Raw genomic sequence first — 22531 nt, 5'->3', positions numbered from 1 at the left:
TACATCTAAACTGAAGTTGAGGTGAGGAAATTCCTGATCATGATTGCTGAGTTTCCAAAAATTACATATATATAGGATTAGCTCAAATAAATTGATCTCCCTGCTTGTATGAGCAATAACCTAATGCTGTAAAATTCTTTAATAACTAGTTTTATTTCATTTAAAATAATGCTATTAAAATAATTAATTTGATACCATTCTAATTGAATTGCCTCCTTTCAAATAATTGAAGAGAGAGTACTTATTTCCATTAATGATCCAATCATGTTCAATTACTGGTGAGTAATGGTTTAATGTCATATATCTATAATTTGAAACAGTTTTTGAGGTGATATTGGGAAAACGTACCTGGAAAATTTTGAAAGAAAGATTGTTTCGGAAGGCTAACAGAACAAAGGATATTAAGAAGATCATTAATAAGGAAGACAATAAAAGACATATTAACAAAAGCTGAATCAGTACAATGATTGAATACTACCTAACTTGTTATCATAGAATTGAATCCCTACAGTGTGGAAACAGGCCCTTTGGCCCAACAAGTCCACAATGACCCTTGGAGCATCCCACCCAGATCCATTCCCTTATAACCCACCTAAGCTACATATCCCTGAACACTACAGGCAGTTTAGAATGGCCAATCCAAATAATCTGCACATCTTTGGACTGTGGGAGGAAACCCACACAGACATGGGGAGAATGTGCAAACTCCACACAGACAGTCGCCCAAGGGTGGAATCGAACCCAGGTCTGTGGTACTGTGAGGCAACAGTGCTAACCACTGAGCCACCATGCCACCCCATTGTTACTACCTGAAACATTATTTACAAAACCCCAGCTGGAGATTTAATTTGGAAACTACCTATTTATGTTAAGTAATACCCGTAACAAAATATAATTTTCCAGGTTATAACATTAAGTAATGTATTACTATATGACTCTTATTCTACCAATTATACTTTTATGGTGATTATTGATGGTGCAAATTACTATATTGGTTATATTATGCAGGTAAATAAAGCAGTATATTCAATTTCAGGTCATGTACTTGAGGTCTTCCAGGTGTGATAAGAATTGTTGGTTTATGCAGGGTGGATTCAAAGATTTATTATATCTTGAAGCCAAATGGTAACAAATACATGGACCTAGACATGCATCGTAAATCCCAATGCAATTATCCTTAATCCTTTCTCAATCAAATTTTTGTTATAAATTGTGCTTCTAAAATAATCTGAAGTTGAAAACAAAAGTAGGTGAAAACTCCCATTGAATTTGATAAGATTTCATTGTACTGCACTTTAATTACATTGTGTGCCCTGAAACTCTTGGGTATTACTCGAACTTCTATTGAAGCACACCCAAAGCGCTGAATTTCATAATTACATTTATGTATAAACAAAATAAATATATTATGCATGTGAAAGTGTCACGGTATACTTCACAGGCCTTTTAAAAATAAAAATTATATTTTGGCTTCAACTGTTGGCAGGTATGTCTTTAGCTGTAAAATCTCATTGACTGGCTGCTTTCTGTTCTGATAAAAATCAAGTCCTGTGATCAGCTCCACATCCCTCACTCGTGCTCTGTGGGCCCAGATTCTCTCCTCAACCCACTGGGATTCCTCTTTGCCATCCTGCCAAAGAGCACAGGACTCGATCATTGATTTAGATACTTATAAAACAGAAAGCTGTCAAAGTCTGCCAAAATCAAAACAAAAAATCCTGGAAATGTAAACTTTATGGGCTTTACAGCTACCCAAGGATCTATGCTGGAAATACTGAACAGGTAGTTTGTTACATGTAGTTATTTTAAAAACATTTAAAATTTATTTTTAAAAAAAACATGAAACGCATTTTCTAAAAAGACACATAAAAAACATGCTTTTACACTTATCATGCTGCTAACACTAGTCACTTAATCTTGCTAGAGATGTCACAACACTACCAATGCTTCAAGTTTACTTACTGCACAGCTCTCACTGTTGTCAGGTCTGTGAGGCAGAATGAAAGCCAATACATCCAGTGAGGTATCACATGTTAGAGGAGTTTTCAAGGTGTCCTTGCAATTGGTAATGATGATATAGTAGTGAGTTGGAATAGGGATTTCCGTATTCTTAACATTCCTTCAAAAACAAAATGATCGATTTGAACAAGAAAGTACTTTATTAATTTACTACATGACCAGTGTGACCACTTTTTAAGGTTTATAATCTGCATGCCTACATCTCTCTTACATTCTTACATGTATATTCAAAGCAAGGACACTATTCATCTTTCTTTATTCCCCAAAATTTGCTATTTCACATTTCTTTGCAAAAAATCTGCAGTAGTCACAAAGATATTAACTTATGCCTTCCTGTAATTGGTTCCAATTTTTCTTACATCTTGTTATTCCTGTAATTTGGTGTATTCAGCAAACTTGTATATCACTACTCTTGTTCCTACATCACAATATTTATGCAGACAAAGATAAATGAAGACCCAGCATAGATGTGTGGGCAATTAGTATCCAATCCACTCATTCTGAAAACAATCATTTACTTTTACTATCATTTTCCATTCCACAATTTATGTTATTAATGGGGAAGACTCAGAAAGATGGAGATGTTGTCCTGTGTCTTTATAGTGAGCTGGTTTCACCACACTTCGAGTATGGAGTATAGTTCTGACCATTCTACCTCAAAACAGAGATGTAGTGAAGTGACTAAAGAAATACACAAGAATGATCCCAAGTGCAAAGGAGTTATGTTCTGAGAAAAACAATGAAGAAAATTAAACATTGGAGTTTAGATAGAATATTAAGGAGAATATCATTAAATTATAATATATATTGTATGTCCTAGATGAGTAAAGAATATTCTAGAATATTACTTAAAGTTAAGTTAGGCAAGACATATAATACAACCATGAATTTAACTCAGTCAAAAAGTAAATTTAAAAAGTGTCAAGCCTTCTTTACTCAAGTTTTGATAGAAATTTAAGATAATCTATCAGTAAGTATCAAAATCTTAAGAGGACTTCAAAATACAGTGACGCCACGTTGAGAGATTGAAATCCATTTCTCCAGTGTGCTTATGAGCTGAAAGGCCTTCATTTCTCATAGTTGACTCTTTACTGTTTGTTTTAATAGAATAAAAGGAGATGGTACTGGTATAGGTATTGAAGTGAATCAGTGACAGAAAGCAGATGATAGTAGTCTTTAGCCTGAAAGATGGTTTGCAATGGAGCTCCTAAAGGATCAGATTTGGTTCCATGACTGTTCAATTATAATAAATAACTTAGGATAGCAAGTAGCATTCTGATGTTTGCTGATTATAAATATGATGGAGAGAGATGAGGATAGTTGTAGTTGTCACCAGGGCCAGTAGATGTCACCAGGGTTGCATCTCCGGTTTTTCGGCCTCTTAGTCCATGTGATGTTATTAAACTGTAAGTCTTTTTTGCACCCTTTCCAAAGATGTTACCGAGACTGGAGGGTTTGAGTTATAAGGAGAGGCTGGATAGGCTGGGACTTGTTCCCCTAGTGCATATGAGGCTTGGGGTGACCTATAAAATCATGAGGGGCATAGATAGGTGAATAGCCAAGGTCTTCTCCCCAAAATAGGGGAGTTCACAACTGTAGGGCAAAGGTTTAAGCTGAGAGGGGAAAGATTTAAAAGGAACCTGAGGGCAACTTTTTCACATAGAGGGTGGTGCATACATGGAATGAGTTGCCAGAGGAAGTGGGAAAGGCGAGTACAATTACAGCATTTAAAAGACATTTGGACAGGTATATGAATAGAAAAGGTTTAGAGGGATATGGGCCAAATGCAGGCAAATGGGATAGGTCTGTTTAGGAAACCTGGTCGGCATGGACGAGTTGGGCTAAAGGGTCTGTTTCCGTGCTGGATGATTCTATGGTGTTGAAGGCAGGTGGGCTTTGACCTGAAGGTGCTCTAGTTCTGTTGAGAATGGGGTGATAAAGTCAGAGGTCAGGCACTGGGGGCCTCACTAATCTTCTCCCGTCTTTAACACAACCCAGCCCTGGGACCTGATGGACTGACAACAATTTACTCACAGTTCATTAATGTGTGGGCTGATCGACTTTAATCCAGTTTGATTCTTACTGGCTCTTCAGCTGCCTACCCTTCTATCACTCTTTACCAGTTTGTAGCTATCCTCCTTCCCTCAACCCTATGGCTGTCAGCCTTGTTAGACACAGTGACCCTCTTCCAACTTTCAAACACAATCTGCAAGCCACTCTACACATCTCCAAGTCCTGCAGCTTGCGGCCCCATTGCTGACCCCGTTGGGCAACACATGACACCGTCATGTACTGTCAACTAGCGACCATGAACTGCCCTCACCACTAATCAATGCCTGTCTGCCTATAAAGGTGACTCTCTCTTAAATGGATTCTTCATTTGTCACTAACTGTCTTCAGTGTTATGAGCTCAGCACCCTGAAGAACATGGATTTAGGTGATTTTCATCTTGAGCAACTCCCCTTCCTAGGCCTTGGATGTCAGGATGACAGAGTTTGGTGTAAGCATAGTGAATGGACTTCAAAGTCAAATGTGACGTGGTATACTTTGCAAGGATTAATATGGAAAGAACATGATGTTGAACTGAGTAAATGTGCACAGGCACCTAGACATCCACATTCACAAATCCCTAAAAAGATGACAGGTTAAGTTGATCTGCCAGGTTTAAAAATGGGTTATTTGGATTTATAATCAGAGGCATGTAAAATAAAAATTCAAAAATAGCTAGACTTTTATAAATCAATGACAGGGCTCAGCTGGAATCTTGAGCACAATTATAGGCACCACTCTTTAGGAGAGATGTAAAGGCATTACAAAGGGTACAGAGGCAGATAGTCAGGGTAATGGCTGGAATGATTGATGAGGAATACACTGGAAAAAGGTAGCATTGCTTTCCTTAGAACATAGATTTACAGGATGATGATATGTTTTAATTGAGTAAGTAATGACAAACTATTCCAAATAAAATATGAGCCAATAACCAGAGTTCAAAAATTTAAAATCTCCTGCAAAATATTCAGAATGAATATAAGGATAAGTGTTCTCAATCAAATTTGTTGGTCATCCTATATAGGTGTGGAAGTTAATTCCATAAATAATCTTAAAAGAGATTTGCACAGGTACTGGAGAATGAGTAATGTGCAGGGATATGAACAAAAGCACGGTTATGAGACTAAGCAAAAGTGCTCATCTGAAGAGCTATGACAGGGCTTAATGGACCAAATTATTTTGTTCTATGCTGTGAAATTCTATGATTCATTTTACTCAATACATATTAAATATATTTTTAAAATATTTATGCTTCAGCAATGCTGCCCCAAGAGGAAATATAAACTTTAAAGATATTGCAGGACAAATTTATTAGTGTCTACCTTTGAATTCTAACATAACTCTCGGCGATTTCTATGAAGTCACAGGGTATTTACGAAACACAGCATCACTGAAAAGTAATGGGAGTTACTTACCCCTGGATTATGTCAGGAGTATCAAACTGCCCATCGTAATTTAGATCAAACACAGGTCCACTGACCACATTGATGCCATTTCTCTGCTCAGTATACTTCAGCAGCAAAACATTATGAAAATAATTCCATATCTCTGTCAAAGAAACAAGAAATGATTTTGATCTCTTTCATCCTGCAGTATAAGGCTAAACATAAAATAAACAAAATAACTCAAAGTACTCTACCTTTCCACTGGCTAGTTGTTGGGTTTCTAACAGGCAAGAAGATTTAATACATGAAAAGAATAGACAGAAAACATGCAGGTGCCCACGTGATTCAATGCTTTCAATGCTGATGCAAAAATACTGAAATGCCTTGACTTCGAAATAACGCATAAATGGGTATTCAATTCCAATCAGCCAGAAGGACATCACACTTTCCAGGTATTAACACCAATAGCTTCAGCATAATCTGAACTTCAGTTGGCTTGGGTCTAATGTACAGTAGGAAGCTTGCATATTCATTTATGGTTGTTGATACATTCCTCATCTCAAATTAGACTTATTAAAAAGTTGGTGACCCAGAATATCACTTTTTATTTACTCATTCATTCATTCATGGGATGTGGCTTTTGCTGGCTGGGCCATTTATTTCCTATTCCTAGTTGCCCTTGAGAAGATGATGGTGAGCTGATTTCCGGAGATACTGTAGTCCATTTGATGTAGGTAGACCCACAATGCCAGTAGGGAGGGAGTTCCAGAATTTTGACCAAGCGACACTGAAATAACGAAGATATATTTCCAAGTCAGGATGATGAGTGGTTTGGAGGGCATCTTGCAGATGATGGTATTTCTATGTATCTGCTGCTTTTGTTCTTCTAGATGGTGGTTGTTGTGAATTCGGAAGGTGCTGTCCAAAAAGCCTTGAAGAATTCCTGCGGTGCATCTTGCAGATGTTACACACTGCTGCTACTTGGCGTTCATGCTGGAGAGAGCAGATGTTTGTGGATGTGGTGCCAATCAGGCAGGCTTCTTTGTCCTGGGTGGTGTCATTTATTAAATATTGAAGGAGCTGCACTCATCTAGGCAAGTAGGGATATTCTGTCACACTGTTGACTTGTGCCTTGTAGATGGTGGCCAGGCTTTGGGAAGACAGGATGCGAGTTACTCACTGCTGATTATCTAACCTCTGACATGCTCTTGCAGCCACTGTATGTATATGGCAAGTCCAGTTCAGTTTCTGGTCAATGATAACCTACAGAATGTTGATAAATGGGAGATTTAGTGATGATAATGCCAGTGAATGTCAAGGGGTAATGATTAGATTCTCTGTTGGTGATGGTGATTGCATAGCACTTGCTGCATTTGGGCATGGCCTGCTTCAGTATCTGAGGAGTCGCGAATGGTGTTGAACATTGTTCACTGATGACTGCACATCCCCACTTCTGACCTTATGATGGAGGGAAGGTCATTGATGAAGCAGCTGAAAATGGTTGGGACTAGGACACTACACTGAGGAACTCCTGCAAAGTTATTCTGGAGCTGAGATGACTGATCTCCAACTACCTTCCTATGTGCCAGATATGACTTCAACCAGCATAGAATATTCCCCTCCCTTCCCAAATTCCCAATAACTTCAGTTTTGCTAGGGCTCCTAAATGCCACACACAGTCAAAGTGATCTTGATGTCAAAGGCAGTCACTCTCACCTCACCTCTGGAATTTGGTCCATAAAGTCCAGTTTCATTTCTTTTTTGAGACTTCTTGGTGGTTTAGACATTGAGAGATTTGCTAGGCCATTTCAGAGGACAGTTAAGAGTAAAACACAATGCTGTAGGTATGGATTCACATGAGGGTCAAACCAGGTAAAGACTTCAGTTTCCCTACCTTAAAAGGAAATTAATGAACAAATGGGTTTTAAATGACAACCAACAATGGTTTCGTGGCCAACATTAGACTTTTAGTTACAGATTTCAATCAAGTACAGATTCCATCGTCAGCCATGGTGAAATTTGAACCCAGGTCCCCAGAGCACTACCTGGGTCTCTAATTAATTAGTTCAGCAACAATACCATTTAGCCAACACCTCCCCAAACCACACTTCTGTGCATATCTATAATTCCCAAATGTACAGTCAGTGTTTCACTTTGGTGTTATGTATGGATAGCTTACAGGTAGTTCAGGTAATTAGTTTAGCGAAAAATCTAACAGGGCGCATATTTGAAACAAACACTGAGAATGCCAAGAAACACAGCAAGTCTGGCAGCATCTGTGAAGAGAGAAACAAAGTTAAAATTTTGGGCCTAGACCGTCCTGATGACCTACTCCCCTACTCCTCTGATGCTGCCTGATGTGCTGTGTTCCTCCAGCTCCACACTGTATTGATTTTGACTCCAGCATCTTCAGTTCTTGCTATCTTAAAGTTAACATTTCGAGTCTGGTATGACTCTTCCTCAGAACCGCTCTATTAATACAATGCCATTAAACAGGAATATATCATCATGTGATTTTTTTGTGTAAGTTTAAACAGTGATGAATGGCTTTTAATCAAGTGTTCAAACGAGTCATAATAGCTGAGAGAGAGAGTTGATGTTCTATAAATCACAAAGAAACTCCTCAAACTATAAGCAGCTTGCTCCAGTCTATGAGCTTATCATTATTGCCATTAGCTAAGTTACTTCTCACAAACAGTTAGAATATTAAGCGATGACTCAATACAAGTAATTAACACATTCAATTTAATTTCAAATTGAGCTACAACAGAATTATCAAATGACCACAAAAAAAATCACAATTACTGCAGAAACAAAACATGGAAACAGACATTCCATTATGACAATTATTTGATCAAGTAATATGAAATATTCTTTGCTTACTTTGGAAGGCTTTGTACATAGGTACAAGGTTGCTGATGAATAGAGCTTCAAATTGATATTGTCCAGATTGCAAGTCTAGATAAAAAGTGGACATGTTTTAATGCAAAAAAAAAATGAAACTTGTTGTGAATGAAAGCATATTTGCCTGGATGAGTTTACTTTATTCAATGATAAAACTGGCTGCAGATACCAACTGAGACTGATATCCTTGCAGGAAGATTTTCTACTGTTGTTGGGAGGAGTTTAAACCAGCTTGTCAGGGCGTGGGAATCTGAGGGGTAACCCAAATTGAAAGCAGCAAAGTTTAACAGTAAGTCAAAAAGAAAACAAAAGAAACAAAGCTGAACACTGAGAATACTACAAATGTAAAATGATGTCAAAGAGGTAAAGTTAAGGGCACTTCGCCTGAATGTATTCACAAGGTAAATAATCTAAAGACACAAATAGATGCCCATGGGTATGATCTAAATGTTGTTACAGAAACCATGGCTACATGGTGACCAGGGCTGGGAAGGAATATTTAAGGGTACTCAAACTTTAAGAGGGACAGGTCAGGAAGATAGGGAGGTGGAGTTGCACTGATAATAAGAGACCGAATCAGTACATTAGTAAAGAAAGGTCTCACTTTGGAAGAACAATGTGTGGAATCCATTTGGGTGAAACTAAGAAACAGCAAAGGGACAGCAGACACTGGATAAAAATACTCATAGTCCACCAAATAGTAATGGTAATGTGGGGCGTGATATTAATCAGGAGATAAGAGGCGTATGTAGCATTAGCCACACAGCTATCATGGGAGACCTCAATCTGCATATATTCTGGGTAAGCTAATCGAATACAGCCTCACAGTGAAGGGGTGACCCTTTAGAATTGAAAGGAGGAGGAATTTCTTCAATCAGAGGGCGCTGAATGTGTGGGACTCATTGTCAATTCATTGAGTGCCTTTATATCTGAAATAGATGGATTCTTGATGATTAAGGGTATCAACGATTATGGGGAGCAAGCAGGAGAATGGGGTTGAAAAACATATCAGCCATGACTGAATGGCAGTCCAGACATGATAGGCTGAATGGCCTAATTCTGTTGCTATATCTTATGCAGCTTTAAAGCTGTGAAGGATGAATGTACAAGGGATGGTTTTCTACAGCAGTATGTTGAGGAGCCAAATATAGGCCATCCTATTTTAGATCTAGTTTTACATAATAACAGCAAATTAATAATTTTGTTGTTAAATAACTTCTGGGGATGAGCAACCATAGTATGAGAAAATTTTACATTATAGCTGAAATAGAGGTAGTTCAATCTGAAGCAAAGGTGTTATAAATTTGAATAAGGCAATTTATGAAGGCAAGAGGCAGAAATTGGCTGAGGTGGATTCGGAAAATACACTAAAAGGGATAACTTTACCTAGGTAATGGATAGTCTTTAAAGAGCTATTGCACGACTCTACAGCAACTACATATTCCTTCAAGGCACAAACTCAAAAAAGGTCACTCAACAGTGGCCAAGAAAGGCATCTCAGGATTACGAAAAATTAAATGGAAAAACTCTAAAATTGTCAGAAAATAGCAGTAATTCTGAGGACTGGGAGGTTTACACAACACAACAAAGGAGCACCACGAAACTGACAAGGAAAGGACGACTGGAATACAGACGCAATCTCACAAAATACATGAAAACAGTCTGTAAAAGTTTCTATAGATACATAAAAAGGAAACTTTTGGCTTAAGCACATGTGGGTCTATTACAGGCACAGTCAAGAGAATTTCTAACGGGGAGTAAAGAAATGGGAGAAAAGCTAAATGATTACTTGTGTCTATTTTCACTGAGGGAGATACCAGGGCTACAGATTTGAGTGGCTATGGAGAATCAGTTGTTGAAGGAAATTAGCAGTCGTGAGAAGACTGTACTAGAGAATTAATGGGGCCAAAAGTTGATAAATCCTTTGGACTTGACAGGATACATCCCAGACCGTTGAAAGAGGTGGCAACAAAGTTAGTCGATGCATTACTGTTTATCTTTCAAAATTGTCCAGATTCTGGAATGATTCCTATGGCATAGTCTGGTGAGGAAGAAGGATTCTAGGGAAGGGATAAGCCAACCACAGTTAACCAGGGATAGCATCAGATTGAAAGAACAAAATACAACGCAGCACAGATTACTGGTAAACCAGAGATTTGGGAAAGTTTTAAAATCCCGCAGAAGGCAACCAAAAAAAAACAAATAAAAAGAGGATGAAAATAAACCGTGAGGGTAAACATAAGTTAATTCAAGATGGACAGCAAGAGCTTCTTTAAATGTATAAAAAAGAAAAGAGAAGCCAAAGTGAGCATAGGCATCTAAAAGAATGATGCCGGCAAAATAATAATGGGGAACCAGGAAATGGCAGAGGAGTCTTCATAGTTGAAGACACAAACAGCATTGCAGCATTACTAAATATTCAAAGGGCAAAAGGTCAGGAAATAAATACAGTCATTGTCACTAGACAAAAAGAGCTAGAGAAACTAATGGGGCTAAGGACCGATAAATCCCCTGGTCCTGATGTGATGCATCCTAGGATACTAAATGAATTAAGTGCAAGAATGTGGACACATTGGTTATAATCTTCCAGGGATCCTTGGATTTTGAATAAATTTGAATAAAGGATTGGAAAACTGCCAAAAATTTAATTAGAAAGGGCAGGAGACACAAGACAGGTAATTTATAGTCCAATGAGCTTAACATCCATTATTTGGAAAATATGAGAGTCTGTTATAAAGTACTTAATAGCAAAACGTTTAGAAATGCACAATATGATCAAGCAGAGCCAACATGGCTCCATGAAGGGGAAATCATGGTTGATGAATTTAAGAGAATTCTTTGAGGAGTTAACAAGCAGAATAGATAAAGGGGAAGCATTGGATGCAATATATTTGAATTTTCAAAAAACAACTCGATAAGGTACCACGCATTTGGCTATTTAATAAAATATGAGCTCTTGGTGATGGAAGTAGCAGATTAGCATGGATAGCGGATTGGCTAACTAATAAAAGACAGAGTTGGGACGGGGAGGAGGGGCATATTCAGGTTGGCAACCTCTAAGTAGTGATGTTTCAGAGGGTCCAATGTTAGGGCCACAATTATTTACAATGTATATCAATGACTTGAATAAGGCAATGAATGTACTATCGCCACATTTACTGATGACACAAAAATAGGTGGGAATGCAAGTGGTGAGGGATGACACAAACATTCTGCAGAGAGATGAGGATGGGTTAAGTGAGCGGGTAAAAACGTGGCAGATGGAATATGATGTGGGAAATGTAAGGTTACGCATTTTAGGGCAGTACGGTGGCTCAGTGGTTAACACTGCTGCCTCACAGCGCCAGGGACCCAGGTTCAGTTCCAGCCTCGGGCAATTGTCTGTGTGGAGTTTGCACATTCTCCATGTGTCTGCGTGGGTTTCCTCCAGGTGCTCCTGTTTCCTCCCACGGTCTAAAGATATGCAAGTTAGGTGGATTGGCCATGCTAAATTGCCCATAGTTCAGGGATGTGTAGGTTTGGTACATTAGCCATGGGAAAAGCAGGGTTACAGGGATTGGGTAAGGTGATGGGTCTGGGTGGAATGCTGTTCAGAGGGTCAGTGTGGACTTCTTGGGCCGAATGTCCTTCTTCCATGCTGTGGGGATTCTAATGACTTCCATGCAAAAAGAATAGAGGAACTGAAAACTATTTAAATGGAGAAAGACTGCAAAAAGCTAAAGAGCAGAGGAATTTGGAAGTCCTCATTCATGAATCACGAAGAACTAGCATCAAAGTTCAGCAGGTAATAGGGAAGACAAATGGAAAGTGGGCCCTTATTTCAAAGGAATGGAAAATAAATGAGAGAAGTTTTGCTTAAAATGTACCAAGGCACTAAGCAGACCATAGCTGGAACACTGAATGGTTTTGAAGCCCTTATCTGAAGGAAAGAAATACTGGCATTGGAGACAGTCCAGAGAGGATTTTCAGACTGATCCAGGTATGGAGGGATTGTCTTATAAAGGAGAGGTTGAGTACATTGGGCCTTTATTCATTGAACTTTCGAAGAATTAGAGATGACCTTCTTGATACAAGGTTTTTAAGAGGACTCGATATGGTAGACGCAGAAAGGATTTTCTCCTTGTGTGAGAGTCTAGGAACAGAGGGCATTATTTCAGACAAAGGGCTCACATATTTAATACAGAGACTAGGAAAAATTTCTTCTTTCAGGGTAGTCAAGATGCAGAATCTTTTACTACAGAGGGCTGTATTTGTTGTGTTGTTAAGCATATTCAAGGCTGAGATAAACAGATTTTTAGATAGTAAAGGCATCAAGGGCCATAGGGAAAGGCATGAGAGTGGAGTTGAGAATTATCAGATCTGCCATGATCTCAATAGCAGAACAGGCTCAATGGGCTGAATGGCCTACATCTGCTCCCATATCTCGTGGGCAGACAGGGTGAATATGGGTTATATGTTTTCCCTGGTCGGGGAGTCTAGAAACAGTGAGTACAATTTAAAAATAAGGGGAATGCCACTTTGATCCATGATTAGGAGAACTGTTTTGCTCAGAGGGTGGTGAATCTTTGGAATTTTCTACCACATAGGCCTGTGGAAGCTCTGTCTTTGAGCTTATTTAAAAGTTCATATTGATAGATTTCTTTGATACTAAGTGGTGTACAGGGTTATGGGGATGGCGTGGGTAAAAGGCATGGAAGTGTTCTATCACCCACAACCATACTGAATGATGGGCAGGCTTGGTGGGCCTAATCCTGCACCTATGCTCCTATGTTCCTTTGATGGCATGATACTGACTTTGATTGAGAGTCACATTCACAATGTCTGAAACTCAAGATGTCACCTTACTATTTCAGCTAAAGAAATGCTCAATTCTAATATCAGATCATTGCAAAGATTAGTTTTCTTGTTGAATGTGCATTTCTAGTTTGAGCCTCTGAATCAAACATTTAGATCAATCTTACAGGCAGGCAGGAAGGGACTGTCAGGGTCAATGATTTCACATAAATAGGTAGTAGAGATCAAATATCTGAGTCAGCCATCCCTTCATAGATATGATGGAGCAGAATTAATGGGAAGTTCTGTTGGGACTTTTGTACATCACCCCCATTTTCACTTCTCCTGTTTGCTGCTGTCAAACAGCATAAAAATGGGCATTGTAGCCAAGGTTGCTGGGGGCCGGGGGGTATCCACATATCCTGGGAACTGTAATTTGAAACTGCAATAAGATGTTCTAATGCTTTTAATAGTGCTGTGAAAAGTGTTCAGGAACAGCTGAATTCTGCTACTGAAAAATATGATAACAAGTCTTAGATAATTCAACAGAAAAATTACAACAATAAAAGAGGTAAACAGCAGCAATCTATCCTATGCTTCAGCTACGATGGAGATATAGCGATTCTTCTTACTATTTGCAGGACATCTTATTTCCGATGTGAAACAACAGTTTGCATAAGTTGTAACGAACCTCTAAATAGCTCTAACAGAAATCTGAGGTATTCAAAAAGTTATATGTAATTTGAAGATGAATTGATGCTACACTTACTGGGTGGATAAAGGAATCCATAAGTTATGTCCTGATCTTTATTAATGTATGAACTTTGGTTTATGGTAGAAGGAATTCGAACATCAACAAGCACACAGTCTAAGATGTTTGGTAAAGGAGCAACTGAATTTTCCTGTTAATAAAACAAAATAAAAACCTTAATGTGCAAAAAACTTTCTACAATAAGGCTCTCAATAAATCAAAAGCTAACAATGTAACTAGAACAAACAGGCAGACTTCCTTCTAGCTCCAGTTCTATATTTTTTGGTTGGAGACAAAGTGCAAATGCATTTTATAAGTTACCACAAACATGTGCATTTCCAAATGAGTCCACTGATGGGTGCAAGGTGCACCCAGCACCTTAATGTCTGGCCTGGCCATGCTTTTCATTTCTCAGCAACGTTAGAGAAATGGGAAAAACAATTAACTGTTGGATGACACACAGTATAGTGCTGCAGTAAATTGAAGACACACCATTACTTGGTGTTTGGCTTGATGACTAAAAGTAGTAATAAACAGCTTTATGAGAAATGAGTACTCTTTGATGTCCTTTCTGCTATCAAAATAATTTTAAAAGTAAATTTCATCATCCTCACATTGCAATGCCTTTAGAAGTTACCAATGGCACGTCTAAAAAAAGAACTTCGTAAAATCCAACAACATTATAAATCCAAACCCAAAGACCTTGAAAATTACAAAAATAAGACAAATAAAACACAATAAAAGCTGTAACTGATTCAAAACAACTTCCATTATTTCTGCTTCTAGTCTCCAAACAGTGCAGAGGGGAACACCAAACCTCAGTTACTGAATATTGAAGTTGAATACATAAAGAAAGTATTGCGCAGGATAGGAATCTCCTAATTTCAGTGATTGAATAGAATTGCCAAGTACCTCCTCACCTGTAAAATGCTCAGTACAATTCACATTGCTCAACATTTTCTCATCACATATTGCACTAACTTCAAACAAAGAAAAATGTGCAGAAAAACCTACATCCTCTGGATATTGAAGCATTGGCCACTGAAAACAGTTTCTCCTTACTTATGAATTTGAACCACTATTTAGGTGAAAATTAAATGACCAGAAATAATTAAAATGAATTTTCACAGTGGGGAGAAACCGAATTTGATAGTGATTTCAGTGTCTCAAACAGCATTATGTCACTGTTGTAGTTGGTTGGCTTGCCGAGCTGGTTTGTTGTTTTTCCGCAGACGTTTCATTACCATGTTCGGTAACATCATCAGTGCAACCTCTGATGAAACGCTGTTGTATTTTCCAACCTGTTATTTAAACTCTGGTGTCCGTTGAGCTTGGTTACCTCAATTCAGGTTTTCCGTCACAGTTTATAATCCTACTCTATTCTCTTCATCAATTTCTTTGTCTTTCATTGTTGAATTCTACAATTCTCACAATCCGCAGCCTTACAATTATTTTGACAACTATCTAAGCCTCTCTCTTTCATAAAACATTATCTATACCTTCCCTTGTCAGCCATGGCTCTCTTGCTGTTCCTTTTGGGCATTTTTGCCTTAAAGGAATGTATGCTTTCTTGAAAACAAAGCATCTACAGTTGTTTCAGACAGTAACTCAGTTTCTCTCTCCATAAATGCTGCCAGACCAATTGAATTTCTCCAGTGTTTTCTGCTTTTATTACAATCTCCAGCATCTACAGTCCTTTGCTTTTATCTACAGTAGCTGTCAAGATGTGTACTTTACTTGAATAAACATCTGACCAAGTGCCAAGTCTCAACCAGAACATCTCAGCATAGATCAGTTCAGTGAGGATTTCCTAATTGCCTGCAGATTTAACGGTATACATTAAAATGTCCAACGCGCCTGCAGCCCCAGTCAAAAACAGTGAATACAATAAAAGAAAGATCTAATTCACAATATTCCTAGTTGAACATCCACTCACAGAAGAATCACCAAATTGTTAGGGTGTGGAAAGAGGCCATTTGGTCCATCGTGTCTACAGTGGCTCTCTGAGCATTTTAATTGTGTACCAATCTCCAGTGTTTACCCTGCATATTGATTATTTATATATAAACATCCAATGCCCTCTCGAATGCCTCAATTGAACCTGCCTTCACCACACTTCCAGGCAGTGCTCTCTACATCCTAACCACTCTCTGTCTGAAAAAAAACACCTCTCTCACCTCATTTCTTTTTTGCAAAATACTTTAAAACTGTGCTCTCAATCCATTTACAAGTGGGAACAGTTTCTCCCTATCCACTGTCCAGAATCCTTGTGATTTTTAAATCTTCTATCAAATCTGCTGATAGCCATTGCCTCTCTCAGGAAAGAAGTCACAACTTCTCCAATCTTTCCTCATAACTGAAATGTGTCATTCCTGCAACCATTCTCATAAAGAGGCATTATTTGGTTATAAAAGAAGTGTATGAATTCATGAGAAACCTAACTTTTAGATGGAAAGTAGAGTGAAGATGTCTGCAATTATATAGCACCTTTCACAATCTGTTATAAAGGGCTATATTTCATGACGTTACTGAAATAACTGCACAGAGGCCGGTATCCCATCACTAAGTCACCCTTTATTTACATGTGTACAGTTCACTGGCTGTGACCAGCCAGCTCAGAGTCAGTTCCTGATTTCAGGAATTCTGTGAATTGCCTGTTTATATCTGTCAGCCAGGGCTCCCTGATTGGGGTTGTTCGCCTGGGCCAATCAAGGATCTTATAGTTAATAAGATCTACCTGGTTCCAATCACTACATCAATTCCCCCCTAAGTCTAGGGATGTAGGCCTGGTCTTTCTCTGGTAGCTTCTCCCAGTATGTTTTTGCCCAAAGGTCTGGTTCCTCTGACTCTGACATGGGCAGCGTGTACCAGACTGTAGTCCGTCTGATGTCTGGAGTTTCTCAGGAGAGTTTCCTCCCCTTCGGTAATGGTATCGAGGCCACATCTATCTCAGACAAGACAGAGGAGGAGAACCCACAGTTTCTGAAAGGCCTTCTGGCCACTCTGAGGAGCCAGGTATGTTTTGCTCCTGCAGCTTCCAGGTGATCCACATGTTTGTGCAGGAATGTATCACCTACCCGAATGTTCTATGTCAAGGGACCTCATCTCACCTCGTAACCATACAGGGCCATTTCCATGGTTCCGGCGCCAAATTTTGTTCCCTGAATTAAATTTCTCTGTCGCTTAGAGGAAGCACATGGCTGGCGTTAGCATTCCTGCTGCCACTTCACCTCCCCCACCCGCATCCCAGGTCCGGCAATATCACGTTTAATCTGGTGCAAAGTCTTCTCCCCATGAGCGACTCTGCTGGAGCTATCCCTGTATTTGCTTAATCAAACAGGAACCGGCAGCAGGAATGCCAATGCTGGCCCCACGCTTCCTCTAAGCAAGTGACAGTTTACTTCAGGGGACAAAGTTTGGTGCCGGAACCATGGAAATGGCCCAGCATGGGTACGAGGCGGGGACAATGCAAGGTCAGGTCATGTGACATTGGGTAGGTGAGGCTTCCTGAATTAAACTCTCTCCCTTGCTTAGAGGAAGCATGTGGCCTGCTGCCGTTTCAGTTACAATCAAAGAAATTGGAACCACAATTTGACATTTCATTTGACAGACGTCACGTCATTTGAAAGCTCCGACAGTGTAATACTGCATTTATAGAGGATATTTGAACCCATGACCTTCCGTCTTAGAGATATGATATTACCACTCTGTTGAGGCTTACATTTAAGATTTTTAATCACAATTTGCATTTTCTTTAATCATATCTCAATATAGAATAGAACATCACAAAACTTGCCATCAAATCTTTGTCTGATGGAGCTACAATGCATAAAAACAGAACTAAAATAAAACTATTAGGAGGATTTGGATAGTTTAATTGAATTAATATTACAGTTGGAACAATTGTGGGGACTTCTCCCAATTCTTCCTGCAACTTCAGTGGACAATCAGTGGGAGCCCTGAAGAAATGGGGCAAATAGCCCATTAAATGATTCTCCAGTGAGCTCCCACAAAAGTCATTACAGATCTAAAAAATCCCTGTAGTTCTTCAACCCTCGCTGTTTTAAGTTTGCAATTGAAGCTGCTTTTAACACCATGGAATTTCCTAGAAAAAAAGTGTTCACGTGGTATTTGTTAACTTGTAAACAAATAAATGTAATTGCTGTTTGCCAACAAATATGAACCCTAAATATGACCGTACAGTTTCAATTGGAGTCAATGGTCTTTTTTTTTGGTCAATAAACTATCACATACAAGTAACTGAATTTTTATTCAAAGTCAATTCTGTAATTAATACACTTGTCTAAAGGGAAATTTTCAAAGAATATCAAATAAAAACAATGTAAATAACAAAAATATGATACTAATTGGAAACTTACAGTTTTGTTGACAGTGTATGCACTCCACAACGGCATTAGAATGTCATGGCTGTATCCACTTACATACAAATGTTGATGCAGGAGGCACCACTTACTGTTGTCCTGCAAAACTCTTGGTCGTCCATATGGCAAGTGATGCTCATTAGCCCCTTCAACTAGGAAATATAATATACAAAGTCAGCAACATTTGTTTAATACAAATAATTTCTAACAGTTGCAATGCAGTCACTAGACCCCAAATGTCATGCAATTTAAATAAACATAAGTGCATTGATCTGGGTATATCAGCATATGGGTCATAAATACCAGCTTATAATTGTTATTCAAATAGCATACAATATTCAAGAATTACCTCCTGGAGGAATATGTGGGTATTTAAAGAACTTTAATGAAAAAAAACAGAACACGTTGCAAACTGTAACGGCTAACATTAATATTCATACTTAAAGATTCAACTTGCAGAAATGACTCTCTTTTTGAAGTTTTAAATGTACCATCTATCCTCAGGTGAGATAAATTGCCTTCAAGTATAGTCATTTTAATATCTTTTAAATAATCACAGGGATTTTTTTTCTCATTGGTGCTTGAGAATTAGTAATTGACTTGAAGGAAGATAAGGCGCAGAGGATCACATATCTATCACAATGCTCACCCAACTTTTCTCTACCTACTTCATATAGGTAATTATGTCCAAATGCAAATCATAAAAAAGGCAGTATGAAAAAGGTAACAAAAACAATCAAAATTACATGCCTTCAGACCACCTCATTTAATTAGTAAATTAAGCATGAGCAAACAAGCCATCCAGATCTTACTTGCTTTTTAATCAAGGGGTCAAGAACAAATTAGTTACCCAAGACTCTATTCAGAGAAACAACAAAGGCTTGAAATAGTTCATTTTTGTATTACTACTTACGGTTTGTACAAACTCCCACAGGTGGGACTAGAAACAGTTTGCTAACTGCAGGTCATTACAATTCAGTCAAATTACTTAATACATGCTGGTAACATACTGGCATAGGGCCCTGCTGGTGTAACAGATTTGATTTGGTGCTTCATTTATGAAACTCTTCTCATGAAGCTACATATTAGAAAATACACTTCTAGTGATTTCCCATACATCAGGTGTAAAAAGTATGTGACAGCTCTATAGGTTTATGGTCCAAGTTAAGGGAGAAGTCAAATCACAGAGTGAAACTTGATTTAATATGAGTTACCATGGTAGTCAGTCATAGAAATACTCATGAGGCTGCCAATGTATTTTTAAATTAAATAACAAGCATATTACAGGAAATAAAAGAAATAAATGCTATAAGAGACAATTTGTAAAGGTCTTATAAACAATAAAAACAAAAATTCAATCTTTTTCCCCACCAATATACTTTATAGGTAGTTAACCTCAGTGAAGTATCACTCCTATATGCACTCATTAATTTCTTGCTAAACTGGTGTGGTCACAAGGGTTTCATTTTGGGACTTCCCGCACATTCACCAAACACAATTCTCTTTGTCTCTCCTGAAGATACACAATAAGTCAGCGAAGGATGTATTGCTGCAACTGTACAGGGCCTTAGTGAAAAACCACACCTGGAATACCATGTGCAGTTTTGGTCTCCTTATCTGAGGAAGGAGGTTCTTGCAATGGAGAGACTGTAAGGATTTACCAGACTAATTCCTGGGTTTGGCAGTACTGAAGTATGAAAAGAAACTGGATCGGTCAGGACTATATTCACAGAAGTTTAGAAAAATGCAGGGGGGGGTCTCATAGAAACCTATAAAATTCTAATAGTCCAAAACTAGAGGGCATAGATTTAAGGTGAGAGGGGAAAGATATAAAAGGGACCTAAGGGGCAACAGAGGGTGGTGCATGTATGGAATAAGCCGCAAGAGGAAGTGGTGGAGGCTGGTACAATTACAACATTTAAAAGGCATCTGCATGGATATATGAATAGGAAGGGCTTAGAGCAATATGGGCCAAATGTCGGCAAATGGGGCAAGATTAATTTAGGATATCTGGTTGGCATGGAAGAACTGGACTGAAGGGTCTGTTTCCTTGCTGTACATCTCTATGACTCTGTGACTAGACAGCGTACATGCTAAAATGATGTTCTAATGACTGGGGAGTCCAGAACTATGGGTCACAGTCTAAGGATACGGGATAGATCATTTTGGACTGAGATGAGAAAAAATGTCTTCACCCGGACAGCAGTGAGCCTGTGGAAGTCACTACCACAGAAAGAAGTTGAGGTCAAAATACTGAATGTTATCTGGAAGGAGCTGGATATGCATTTGGAGTCAGAGGGATCAAAGGATATGGGGGAAAAGCAGGAACAGGCTATTGAGTTGGACAATCAGCCACAGTCGGATGAATGTCAGAGCAGGCTCAAAGGGCCGAACGGCCTACTCCTGCTCCTATTTTCACAGTGAGCTTGAAGAAAAAATTCTATGGATCTTTCTAATTACTTTTGACCACTTTCAGGCTGCTAAACAGCACCATCTGCTGCTTTAGATCTTTTCTTCTAAACTGAAGAAGTTTCTGGCCTCTGACATTTCCATCCATCTTTCTTTCTGGGTCATAACAGCTCAACTTAGTGAGCACTTTAACAATTATCTCACTGGGTAGCTTGTCGAGGAAGCATGGGGAGAATGTGGGAACATACTGGGGACAAGGAGGCACAAGGAGGAGGAAACCTATCCCTGGTACAGTCACAATCTCACCAGGTTTCATCGGGTCCTGGGTAAAGTCCCCAAAGAGGAAGGGAAAGTGCCTTAAATGACCAATAATTGGTTTGAGAGGAGTCTTAATTTACCCATAGGCAAGCAGGTCACCTGCATCCCATCCATTTTAGGTAAAATACTCACCCGTTGGGCGGGGCAAGCTGATAATAAACATGATTCCACTGCCATGGTGCACTATTTTACACTGCCCCAATCACACCACAAGGCAAGTTATCAAAAGGCAGGCTAGCAGCCTTATAGTAGCAATTTTTGTTAATATCAGAGAACAGAGCTTCCAGTAAATGGTGTATTACAATATTAGCTTCATTCTTTCTAGGTATGGTAGAAGATTAATTCAAGGTTATAAAAAACCTGGTTAAAAAGAAATTATCAATCAGTTAAGGAAAGAGACATTGCAACTTTAAGTTTTAACATCAAAATATTCTAATACGTGCTTCCACATGTGTGACGACAACATCCAGGTATACCTCCCTGCCACCTTGCCGCTGTCTTTTCAAACTACTTTTCCGATCACTTGGTCCAACCATCCAGTTCTGAATGTGCTGAAATTTCCTCTAACTAAATATTGGAAAGTCTGATGACATTATCTCCAATTCCCACGACAAACTCCGTTTCCTCTCCCTGTAAACTGTATACTGCTGAAACAATTCATTCATAATCCTGCTCTCATGTTTGACTCGGAGATGAGTTTCTGGCCATGTATCTGTGCCAAGATGCCAATTTTTACCCTGTAAACTTTAGATGACCATCCTTGCCTCATATCAGCTTCTGCTCAAACCCCTTGTTACCTCTAGATTTAGTTATTACAACGCACTCTTTGCTGGTCTCAACCGTCTACCCTTAAGATCATCCAAATATCGGATACTTGCATCCTTAATCATTCCTGTGAAATGCCTTGGCATATTTTACTGCATTAAAACCACTACATAAATACGAGTTGTTGTTGTTGTTATGTGCAAAGCTACTGTTTGTTGTGTGTCCTAGAGTATTCTCAACATTTGTAGAAACATGTCCTGCATTGTAAATAACAAGTGGGAGGTCAGAGAGATTACTACAACTGATTATAATTTAATTATTCCAGCAGTTATTTAGATAGGCAGTGGTCCATTTGGATTTTTGCGGAAGTGAATGTGCAACTAAAACCGCGAAACCTATTAGAACATGGAAGATAGATGTTTACCTTCACTATGGGACAGTAATTTGTCGGGAAGAACATTATGTTGAACCCGACTGATTTTTTCCACTCAAAGCAACAGAATAATAGTCACCTGGCTTTTACAAAAGACAAATAAACTGCTCTGCCAGATACCACCCAGGCAGTAAAGATGAAAATCCATCCCAGTTTATGAGCCAGAATAGGCAACATTTGGTAACAATTATACTGTTACACTTTGTGTGGTAGTTTCCTACCTTCAATTGAGGAGAGTTTTAATTCCTTGCATGCATCTGCTGGTAACGATTCCTAAAAAATTGAAATATTTGTGTAAGAAACCAATGTAACAGCTTCTGAAAGCAGTTAGTTGATTGTCAGA

The 22531-nt window shown here is 38.7% G+C and overlaps 1 protein-coding gene across 1 annotated transcript in view; it reads right to left on the bottom strand.

The window, feature by feature from the left end:
• Positions 1 to 701: 701 nt before the first annotated feature.
• The window catches only part of LOC109919650 (venom phosphodiesterase 2-like), a 121000-nt gene continuing 99170 nt past the window's right edge, over positions 702 to 22531 (bottom strand). Inside the window, exons 18-24 of the mRNA XM_048597008.1 lie at positions 22410 to 22461; positions 18261 to 18415; positions 13900 to 14032; positions 8337 to 8411; positions 5484 to 5616; positions 1963 to 2119; positions 702 to 1630 (exon numbers count right to left, since the gene is read on the bottom strand). Of these exons, the coding sequence (XP_048452965.1) occupies positions 1460 to 1630; positions 1963 to 2119; positions 5484 to 5616; positions 8337 to 8411; positions 13900 to 14032; positions 18261 to 18415; positions 22410 to 22461 (876 nt within the window). The 3' untranslated portion in view covers positions 702 to 1459. The remainder of the gene's footprint in view (positions 1631 to 1962; positions 2120 to 5483; positions 5617 to 8336; positions 8412 to 13899; positions 14033 to 18260; positions 18416 to 22409; positions 22462 to 22531) is intronic.

Source organism: Rhincodon typus, chromosome 5 (genome assembly GCF_021869965.1).
Source record: "Rhincodon typus isolate 14 chromosome 5, sRhiTyp1.1, whole genome shotgun sequence".
Classification (NCBI taxonomy): domain Eukaryota; kingdom Metazoa; phylum Chordata; class Chondrichthyes; order Orectolobiformes; family Rhincodontidae; genus Rhincodon; species Rhincodon typus.
Note: the sequence above shows the minus strand (reverse complement) of the source record. Positions and strands in the feature narration are given on the sequence as shown.